The 11,793-nt window shown below is 35.4% G+C and overlaps 1 protein-coding gene across 3 annotated transcripts in view; it reads right to left on the bottom strand.

Annotated features, from left to right (window-relative positions):
* Nucleotides 1-5,289: 5,289 nt before the first annotated feature.
* The window catches only part of LOC100370992 (nuclear receptor subfamily 6 group A member 1-like), a 126,412-nt gene continuing 119,908 nt past the window's right edge, over nt 5,290-11,793 (bottom strand). For all 3 annotated transcript variants that reach the window (XM_085492133.1, XM_085492134.1, XM_085492135.1), the window contains one exon: nt 5,290-11,565. In XM_085492133.1, the coding sequence (XP_085348259.1) occupies nt 11,306-11,565 (260 nt within the window). In that variant the 3' untranslated portion in view covers nt 5,290-11,305. The remainder of the gene's footprint in view (nt 11,566-11,793) is intronic.

Genomic DNA, 11,793 nt, shown 5'->3' with positions numbered 1-11,793 from the left:
GGAGCTGTATCAGCCGACATGATTCTTGATCCTTTTACGAATTGAAATAAATGAAATGTTGTTTCAAGTCACACAATAGCGAAGCCATGTCACTTCTGTGACCCTCGCACAGAAAGTAGCGAACACGTGCAACGTGCAAAGATTCGCTGTTATCTATTAATATTTGATAATACCGTGTGCATTATAAGGTGTGTTTCCAGGTACACGTGGGACTCACGTGGTTGTACTATGCAATAGGTATCTGCGTCTTCAAGTGACACCCCCCCGGGGGGGGGGGGGCTACTTGCATAGAAGTGCAATACGGGTATGTGCCGCCCCGACTGGGGGGTCATTTTACGTTATTTTGTTTAGAAGTGGATGGTCAGTTATCAATAGTTTGGTTTAGAAGTGTGTCGCATTCATTCACTTTTTCAACGGTCTTTATATTCAAAGCCAGATAACGGAAAAGGCTGAATAAAATGCATTTCCTGGATGGCACACTGGTTGCGAAAATTGTGAGCTGGGTGTTGTTGTTTTTCGCTGAAAACACTGGGTGACAGGCTTCACCGGAGGCTTGTTCGAAGAAGCCCACAACGCGCACCACCCGCACTGTGCACGGTCTACAGCGCGCGTGACACGACCCTCACCGCGCACGACACCCACCACAGCTATGCTCTCGCGTGACACGACCCTCACCGCGCACGACACCCACCACAGCTATGCTCTCGCGATACATGTATTCCGATACAAATGTTTTTATTATCTGTCAAGTCTTGGGTACTGCTAAAATGGATAGTTATTAATGAATACAAACCAGAATATGTCTAGTTTGCAATAAATTGTACCAAATATGAGGATACCGAATTAAGGTGGAAGCCTACTCGTGAAAATACCCAGAATTTATTAATTTTACAATAAATTTTACTTCTGAGCAATAAATTGTACTTTATGGTTGTATTTAAGTGAATAGTTGCCAATTTTGTCAGTATTATAACTCTTTTACCATTGGTTCTTATGGCAGAGATATTATGCTATATCTCAAATTGTAGAATGGCGACATAGGCTGAAAATATATTACATGTTTAATGTCTAACTTTTTGGGATTTGGTCATAATTATTTAAAATTTCTGGGTTTTCAAATACAGGTACGTCAAAAATGCATTTATTCTTTAACATTGTGTTCGTTCTATGGAACTGTTAAAAATATCGATTTTTGAAAAATATTAGGACAAGTCTTTCAAAATATTTAGATACACAAAAGAATGTTATTTTATGGTTCGATAGCTTCATGATTTTACATAATAGACCAATTAACATTATCATGCAATTTATGACCAACTTTCTCAAAAATTATGAGTAGGCTTCTACCTTAAAAGTGAATAACGGCCATTTTGTCTGAATTAGCACGGCTACCAATGTTTCATACAATCCAGTGTTGGACTTCAGGCTTTCAAGTATAAATAAAATAGAGAAGTTGGGAGGGAGGGGGGGGGGGGGTAATGACCGCGGTCCTTTGTTGCCAATACTTCACTCTGTGCAGCACAAAATTCGGATTTAGACAAGTAGGTCTCCGGTATCATAAAGGGAGCTTAATCCATGGACTAGGAACAACTTTGTTACTCGCCATTAATTCACTCTTAATGGATTTTATGAGAGAATTATGTTGGACACGCTGTATCCCGAAACTACAATATGCGAGAGAAGGTGGATTTTTAGAATGGTAGGAAATTGTAGAAATTAAAAATACCGAAAGCACCAGCAACCATGTCCTTACGCTTTGAAACCAGATAACCCGCCACTTCACCATTCAATTTTGTAATCTGACCGTAATTGACCATAGTTTATTGATATCTATCAATGATGCATCCAGTCCAGTGTTTGGTCATAGATGGAGTTCATTTAAGATACTGATCAATGTTGCACACATTTCATTGTTTGGCCATAGTTGTAGTTCTTTTCAGATATTGATCAATGTTGCACACATTTCAGTGTTAGGTCATAAGTGTAGTCCATTTCAGATATTGATCAATGTTGCACACATTTCAGTGTTTGGCCATAGTTGTAGTTCATTTAAGATACTGATCAATGTTGCACACATTTCAGTGTTTGGCCATAGTTGTAGTTCATTTAAGATACTGATCAATGTTGCACACATTTCATTGTTTGGCCATAGCTGTAGTTAATTTCAGATATTAATCAATGTTGCACACATTTCATTGTTTGGCCATAGTTGTAGTTCATTTAAGATACTGATCAATGTTGCACACATTTCAGTGTTTGGCCATAGTTGTAGTTCATTTAAGATACTGATCAATGTTGCACACATTTCAGTGTTTGGTCATAGTTCATTTTAGATATTGATCAATGTTGCACACATTTCAGTGTATGGTCATAGTTGTAGTTCATTTAAGATATTGATCAATGTTGCACACATTTCAGTGTATGGTCATAATTGTAGTTCATTTAAGATATTGATCAATGTTGCACACATTTCAGTGTATGGTCATAGTTGTAGTTCATTTAAGATATTGATCAATGTTGCACACATTTCAGTGTATGGTCATAGTTGTAGTTTATTTCAGATATTGATCACAGTGTTTGGTCATAGTTGTACTTCACTGGAGATATTGACCAATGTTGCACACATTTCAGTGTTTGGTCATAGTTGTAGTTCTTTTCAGACAATAATCAATGTTGCACACATTTCAGTGTTAGGTCATAAGTGTAGTTCATTTTAGATATTGATTAATGTTGCACACATTTTAGTGTTTCATATAGTTGTTGTTCATTTAAGTTATTTATCATTGTTGCACACATTTCAGTGTTAAGTCATAAGTGTAGTTCATTTCAGATATTGATCAATGTTGCACACAGTCCAGTGTTTGATCATAAGTGTTCTTCATTTCAGATAATGATAAGTGTTTGGTCATAGTTGTAGTTCATTTAAGATATTTATCAATGTTGCACACAGTCCAGTGTTAAGTCATAAGTGTAGTTCATTTCAGATATTGATCAATGTTGCACACATTTCAGTGTATGGTCATAGTTGTAGTTTATTTCAGATATTGATCACAGTGTTTGGTCATAGTTGTACTTCACTGGAGATATTGACCAATGTTGCACACATTTCAGTGTTTGGTCATAGTTGTAGTTCTTTTCAGACAATAATCAATGTTGCACACATTCCAGTGTTAGGTCATAAGTGTAGTTCATTTAAGATATTGATCAATGTTGCACACATTTCAGTGTATGGTCATAGTTGTAGTTTATTTCAGATATTGATCACAGTGTTTGGTCATAGTTGTACTTCACTGGAGATATTGACCAATGTTGCACACATTTCAGTGTTTGGTCATAGTTGTAGTTCTTTTCAGACAATAATCAATGTTGCACACATTTCAGTGTTAGGTCATAAGTGTAGTTCATTTTAGATATTGATTAATGTTGCACACATTTTAGTGTTTCATATAGTTGTTGTTCATTTAAGTTATTTATCATTGTTGCACACATTTCAGTGTTAAGTCATAAGTGTAGTTCATTTCAGATATTGATCAATGTTGCACACAGTCCAGTGTTTGATCATAAGTGTTGTTCATTTCAGATATTGATAAGTGTTTGGTCATTTCAGATATAGATTAATGTCGCACACATTTCAGTGTTTGGTCATAAGCGTAGTTCATTTAAGATATTGATCAATGTTGCACACATTTCAGTGTTTGGTTATAAGTGTAGTTCACTGGAGATATTGATCAATGTTGCACACAGTCCAGTGTTTGGTCGTAAGTGTAGTTCATTTCAGATAACTCTGAGGTCACACTCAACTAGGGTACTAACTCTGAGGTCACACTCAACTAGGGTACTAACTCTGATGTCACACTCAACTAGGGTACTAACTCTGAGGTCACACTCAACTAGGGTACTAAATCTGAGGTCACACTCAACTAGGGTACTAACTCTGAGGTCACACTCAACTAGGGTACTAACTCTGAGGTCACACTCAACTAGGGTACTAACTCTGAGGTCACACTCAACTAGGGTACTAACTCTGAGGTCACACTCAACTAGGGTACTAACTCGGAGGTCACACTCAACTAGGGTACTAACTCTGAGGTCACACTCAACTAGGGTACTAACTCTGAGGTCACACTCAACTAGGGTACTAACTCTGAGGTCACACTCAACTAGGGTACTGACTCTGAGGTCACACTCAACTAGGGTACCGACTCTGAGGTCACACTCAACTAGGGTACCGACTCTGAGGTCACACTCAACTAGGGTACTGACTCTGAGGTCACACTCAACTAGGGTACTGACTCTGAGGTCACACTCAACTAGGGTACTGACTCTGAGGTCACACTCAACTAGGGTACTAACTCTGAGGTCACACTCAACTAGGGTACTAACTCTGATGTCACACTCAACTAGGGTACTAACTCTGAGGTCACACTCAACTAGGGTACTAACTCTGAGGTCACACTCAACTAGGGTACTAACTCTGAGGTCACACTCAACTAGGGTACTGACTCTGAGGTCACACTCAACTAGGGTACTGACTCTGAGGTCACACTCAACTAGGGTACTGACTCTGAGGTCACACTCAACTAGGGTACTGACTCTGAGGTCACACTCAACTAGGGTACTAACTCTGAGGTCACACTCAACTAGGGTACTAACTCTGAGGTCACACTCAACTAGGGTACTAACTCTGAGGTCACACTCAACTAGGGTACTAACTCTGAGGTCACACTCAACTAGGGTACTAACTCTGAGGTCACACTCAACTAGGGTACTAACTCTGATGTCACACTCAACTAGGGTACTAACTCGGAGGTCACACTCAACTAGGGTACTAACTCTGAGGTCACACTCAACTAGGGTACTAACTCTGAGGTCACACTCAACTAGGGTACTAACTCTAAGGTCACACTCAACTAGGGTACTAACTCTGAGGTCACACTCAACTAGGGTACTAACTCTGAGGTCACACTCAACTAGGGTACTAACTCTGAGGTCACACTCAACTAGGGTACTAACTCTGAGGTCACACTCAACTAGAGTACTAACTCTGAGGTCACACTCAACTTCTTTCTGGAACTACACTCAAGGTACAGAGGTTTAATTTAATCCCTAAAACAAATGAAGGCAGACAAGTACAAAGCTTCAATTTTGAGGCCCACATTGTATTTTCACTTTCATTTGACAGCCTTACTCGTGGTTTATAAAACATGACTTGAACTTTGAAGCAGCATCAAAGGCAATCGTCAGGAAAATGTAAATAAATAAATAAATAAATAAATAAAAACAGACAACTTCTTCATCAGATAAGGATCTTTTTATTGCATATGCGAGAAATACCAGCCTCTTCCTTAAAAATAAATGTTATCAATTCTAAGACCCCTAAACATCATTTCTCCCTTCATAAAACTATTACCCATCATGCACTATTTATGTAAATTATATTTACATATGCAAGTACTTCACCATCATGTAAATTAGATTTACATATGAAGCTCTTTTAGAACTCAGAATGGAGAAAAGACGTTTCTTAGGAAATAGCTTCTACAAATGACATTTAAAAGTACACCACAAGAAGTCACACAAATACAAATCATAGTTTGTTTGCTGCAAAACCACCAGTGACTCTCAAACATTCAAAATGAGCTCTGGATAAAAGACCCCCTAGGTTTTTGCATGATTGCATCTCAGCAATAACAAGGTTATTTTCTATTGGTTGTTGCAGCCTGAATCAAATTTAATGTTGAAAATGCATACAAACTAGGGGGTCAATTGGAAGCCATCTTGGGATCTTACTATTGATAGTCTGCCAATTTTCTTTCAGAACATTGTATTAAAAACTGATATACTTTTAAGTATTTTTTTTTTAAATAGTTTCCTATCACAGTTAAATCATTTATGCATGATTCTGATTGTGCCTGGCATATTTACATGCACACCATAAAACAAAATAAATTAATTTCGGTTGTTGTACATTTGGCTTGGAGATGGGCAGTTTGACTGATCTCCCTTCACTGACAGGCACTTTGTGGTCTTATGTGTAATACACTAAAAGAAAATCGGCAGTAGGATTATCGGAAGTTAAAAAAAAAATACAGTGCAAGGTTCCAATGAAAAATAGTACAATAATTCCCTTTTGAAACCAATCTGGTGTTAACATTGAAACATCCCATTTCCTGTACACTGAACTTCTTTTAAACAGTTGTAGTCGTTGTACGTGCAAATACGGGAGCCATATTGAACGGTTCAACGACTATGCTGATTTAAAAAGTTTCAAACTGTGTAATGGAACCTCACGCATTTATTTACCCCCCACAATGCACCAGTTGCAAGCTTTAAAAGTTATGAAATTGTTGTCAAATGAATTAACTGCTATCAACTATAAACTAATGCTTAATTATGAAAATCTGGGTTTCGTAGTTCAAAAAGGTATGCCTGTTTCTTTGTGTGAGAAATTTTGAATGGAAAGTAGGGAAAAAAAAGCTGAAACAAAACTGTGTACCGATCTTCGAGTCATAACAAAATGATATGTTGCAAGTTCTGCGCTTAATTAATAAACCCCATAAAACCATGACAACCAATTCAGAATTTACATAACATTACCCATCACTCATCCTATGTTACTTTGATTTTGTTTTCCTGTTCCATTTTGTTACCGTAGTTACCATATCAGTCTGTAATCAAGCATATTTAGGTACTCTGTATGTTTTTTTTGTTTTTTTTTGCTTTGTATTTTTTAAATTTCTATAACGTGAAAACAAACATCTGGATACAGTGTATAGTATTGCTAGTGTTTTTGTACATTATTTAAAGAACAAGTTCTATTATCGAATCACTGAGGCAATATAACAGGAAAAAAAAAATTACTTGAATTTATTTGGTCTCTCCCAGAACTAAGTTCCGTAAAGTCCCTCACATGTTTTACAACCATCTAAGGTTGGTTACTATGACTACAATCAAAACATTACCATTTGAAACAAAGCTATACTGAAATATTTGTATGGTATTTGATACCATATTTTTGTTGCGACCTTTTATAGACAACTACAATTCAAATTTTCTAAAAATGTGAATAACCAACTACACAAAAAAAGTATTTACAAAAACTGCCTCACAGTCTTCATTGAGAGAGATAATGTAGTAGGATAATGTTATATATATATTATGCCAATATTTGCTGTTACATTTCAGAAAATACTTTTTTTTTTTATAATATTAATGATCAGATGCAGCGTAGCTATCGATTATACAGCAAGAAATGTACACAGTCACCAGTTATAGTAACAAAATCTGTTTTCGATTTTTTGTTTTCATCAAATCTACACAAACTGAATTTTTCATTCCTTAACAATTCTGGTTCGTTTTTGACACAATTAATTCACTTAGAATGGGTATTTGTGAGAAAAATTATCTTGGGAGAAAGAAAAAAAAAGCGACGAAAATTAAGCTTGCTTATAAGTTGTTGACCAAAATCCTGGTTGATTTTTGGGATCAGAAAAACAAACAAATTGTACCAGATTCCTGGAATGCTACACCAGGTCAACTGAAACTGATCTTAAAACAGAAATTTTGACATTCTTACAGAAAGATGTATTTTCACAACATTTCAACACACCTACTCCCATAAGATTGGATTCATCTATGTTACAAACAAACTTTTATCGACAAAGTCTGCAATTATCGCGTGTTTGTTACAACTATTTCCATGCTACGCCTATATATTTGTGATTCAATATTAAAGCCACAGGAAGTACACTGAATAGTTGGGTATTCTATACAAAACGTATTATATACGCAGTTACCTGTAAACATAGACTTCGTTAGTATTTCAGGGTATTCACTATTTCAGAGAAAAACTGTCACTATCACAAGCACAAGAGAGCACCCTTTCCCCATTAGTGAGAGCACTTTATCCAGCAATGGTTCATTACGCTAATTACGCTCTAAAATACAAATCTCAACAATAAAGTGATTTTTTTTTTCGGCAACTCCAAATAAATGTCAATATTAAAGACAAAATTATTCAATTTGCGAAAATTCATCTTAATGCTTTGAACACCATCAACTTTTTGTGCATTTTTATGTATTTTTGTTTCATTTTAAAACAATTTTGACCAAATTTCCAAAGGCTATGCATTTTTATCAAAATATTAAAAAAATATATCAAAAAAAAAATGATGCTGGTTCATTTTAGTGAAAAAATGACAAAACTTGATTTGGTGTTCAAAAAAAAAGAAATAATTTGACTTCAAATTAATGCAAATGAGCATAACGAAAAATCCACTGTCTGCAGGGGAGTGAAGATAGTACCAGTAAATGAAGAACAAGGACTCCATATTCAAGTTGTGTATAGCATCAACCATTCATTTCTGGGGGGAGGTGGATAGAATAACAGGGTGAATAACTGAGCCAATTTTCAGCGGTACAATATAAAGTAAAAAACAATTTTTTTTTTTTTTTTACTTTAGTGGGTGATATGAACAAAGATTGGCTCTAGTCTCCTGAAACCAGGTAATGTCTACAAAAGCTTGCCTGGTAAACTTCAATAAATCACCTACAGTAACTGAAACAATATTTAAAAAAAAAAAAATTTACAAAACTAAAATAAAGCAGCATTTTGTATGGCAGCGAAGTTAATCCAGTTAATAAAGCTCTTTCAACCCAGACTTTTGTTAATAATTTACTTTAACGTGAAATGAACAGCATCTGAACATATCCACGGAGGAACAATTTAATAGTACCAAAGTTTTGCTTTTTGCTCATGATTTCATTAAAATGTTGTTTAATGTTTTAATGTAAATCCAATTTATGAGATGTATTTTTTTTTATATACTTTTATTACAAATTCAAGAGAAAAGAACTGACAAGAGTCTAGCTTTCTTGATCACAGTTCAAGGGTCAAGGGTCAAATGAGGCACTGTTTTTGTTTCTGAGTAAATGGAGAAGGGTAAAGTGGTGTTATTTGGCAACAGTTTTTTGCAGTTTAGTTATATTCATTTATAAAAGATGGTAATACTTATTTCTAGTGTATTTCTTAGAGAAAAAAATATGAATTAGCGCCAACTACTTCTATAATTTGCTTATTGTGTGGCGATATACTTAAAGATGCCACTCCACTCCCCACATGTACTCTTATTGTGAAAAAGAAATCGCAAACAAATACACCACACTGCACAACAATATTATCGCATTATTGTAATATTTTGTTCTTCTGAAGAACCATATACGCATTGAAGGGAATGTCTGGAAAATTTGATTTCCAAAATTTGAACTGTCAAACAGTGACGACAAATCTGCTAAAAAAACCAAATTAGGTTTAATAACATGATGCTAAAAGATCCATATATATCGTGTATGTGTAAATTTAGTTGCAATAGTATGGCAGATTAATTAGCGGCAATGGATATCCCAGATAATGTTTTCGCTCTATTAGTAGCGCATACGCTTACTCAAGTTACAGCGTTCAACCAATACAAATTCAATTTTGGGTTTATATCCACTCTATTGGAGATGCGCTTCTAATAGAGCAAATATGGTACAGTATTTTAACATAGACAAGTAATGACAAGTTTTCCACCGACTGAAATTTAACCTTGCGTTATGCATTTTACTATTGGAAAAAATAGTAAAAGTACCAACAAAATGTGAAATTCATGGTTATTACTCGGATAAACAAGGGTAATATTTTGGAATTAAAGACTTACAGTCAATTTTCGAGACAATGCACTTTCAACCGTTCAACTGAAGCGATAATGGTACTTGTACAGTTGGCAAAAAAAAAACACCCCCAATATATAATTATTAGAAAGTAGAATGTGCTCTTTGGTAGATGAAATTACAACAGATTATTCATCTTGAATAATAGGCAGAAAAATTGCCTTCTTCCCTTAACTAATAAAACAACATGACAAGCTTGACTCACCCCATTCTTACTTTTACAGTTTTGTCTTTAACCCTCTGAACTCCACAAGTCCTATCCCCCCTCCAGCAAATTTTAACGCTACCGCTGGCAAATTTAATTTTGGACCGATTAACCTCCTTTTACTTGAACTTTAATCATAAATTTTGAAAAAATATAGAAAAATTATGCAAGTTTAATTTGTAAACTGTGACAAGGGTTCACTTCGGTGTTTAAAGGGTTAACGACTTTTCCAAGATGACCACTGATATCCCAACTATCCAATTTCGGTGAACAAGGATGATTTTATGGTTTACTTTGTTGTTGTCCTGAATAAAATGGCATGGCAGACGATTTTAAGGAATAATGATAAGTCAGATTGTAACAGACGACAGATGGCATGGCAACCACATAGCGGATAACGTATCAAATATGCCATAACATTTCATTTTCCAACATGAACTTTTAAAAAAAAAAAGTATGCCAATAATCTGATTTCCACATTAGTAAAGTTTTAAAATACAGATATTGGTATAGAATGGATAAAATTGATTGGGAAATGGTGGAAATCTTGGAACCACAATATTGATTGTTAAACATACAGTCTTACCACAGTGAGAATGTTAAATAAATATCCAGATTATTTACAACAGCGTTTAATCTTAATTTTTTTTTTTTTTTTTTTTTTAAATTAGTTTCACTTTTTTGCTCCAAGAAAAAATGCCATCTGTAACAAAAACAAATTGTTAGAGTTTGTGTTAAAAAACAAAACAAAAAAACTCTTTGCGACATCATCCAACTGATCAGAAACTGCGTAAACCAGTTTACACATTTGTTCAATTTTATAGAATAAAACGGTATGTACTCATTACATTTTTTAGAAATAAAGAGAAAAATGCCTTGTCCCGTCCAGCTACTAACTTTGCTATTAATACTATCTAATTTTATAGACGTTGTTGCAAAAAATTCTGTGCTCTTTGTTTTTTTTGTTTCTCCAAAATGCTGGTTGTCAAGCCAACAATGTACTTCATCAATGCCATGCAGGAATGAAAAAGGGCGCTAAACTGCCCCGGTATTCCCCTTTTCCAAAAAATTAGCTTTTTTTCACTATTATATATAATAAAAAAACTAAAGCTTTTTTACTAAAAATAAATTTTTTTAAAAGGGTTTCCCTTTTGTTTAGAGATTTCTGCATTGTAAAAAGAAAAGCACTAAATATCTATAAATCTCAATAAAATCAATGATAAATTTGCGATATTTTATATCAATACAAAATAAGAGCAAGCACCCAAAAAGATCAGCTGACCAATAGATTCTCTTCCCAGCATCCATGCTTTGAATCATTCTAACTAATCCCTACATCCATGTCTAGTTGTTACCCTCGGCAACAATGGTCCTCATCCACCACTGGTTTTAGACCGGCGGGGGATACGGATTCTCAGGGACTTGGATGTTACAGGCATGCATAATGGCTTTGAAAAGGAGCGGCATCTGCTCCACGGGGATATCTAGCATCTTGCTGGCTGTATAGCGTATCTCAGGAAGACACATCATCAGCTCACGGAATCGTCCGGGATGGTGTCTGCTGCGTGATTCGGTGTAGTCTTGGAATGCGTACCAGTACTGCTTGTTGATCTGCTCAATAATTTCAGGGCTTGTTATACCTTCAACATCTGTGAACGAAAGGAGCGAAAGAGTACACATAAGTATAACTTGACAGAGTTATAGAGATGAGGCATGATCAACACATTGCCTGCTGATGCAGTTTGTTACCGACTTATTTCGGCACTTCATAGAGGCTTTCCACAGGCAATGTGTTAACATCACGTTTCTCGCTACCTCAAAAAAAGATTTAGCAAATTTGACAAGCTATTTTGAGGTGTTCAGATTTGTTTGGACCA

This window comes from Saccoglossus kowalevskii, chromosome 17, assembly GCF_978046115.1.
Source record: "Saccoglossus kowalevskii chromosome 17, keSacKowa6.1, whole genome shotgun sequence".
Lineage (NCBI taxonomy): Eukaryota > Metazoa > Hemichordata > Enteropneusta > Harrimaniidae > Saccoglossus > Saccoglossus kowalevskii.
This window is presented reverse-complemented; position numbering and strand designations above follow the sequence as displayed.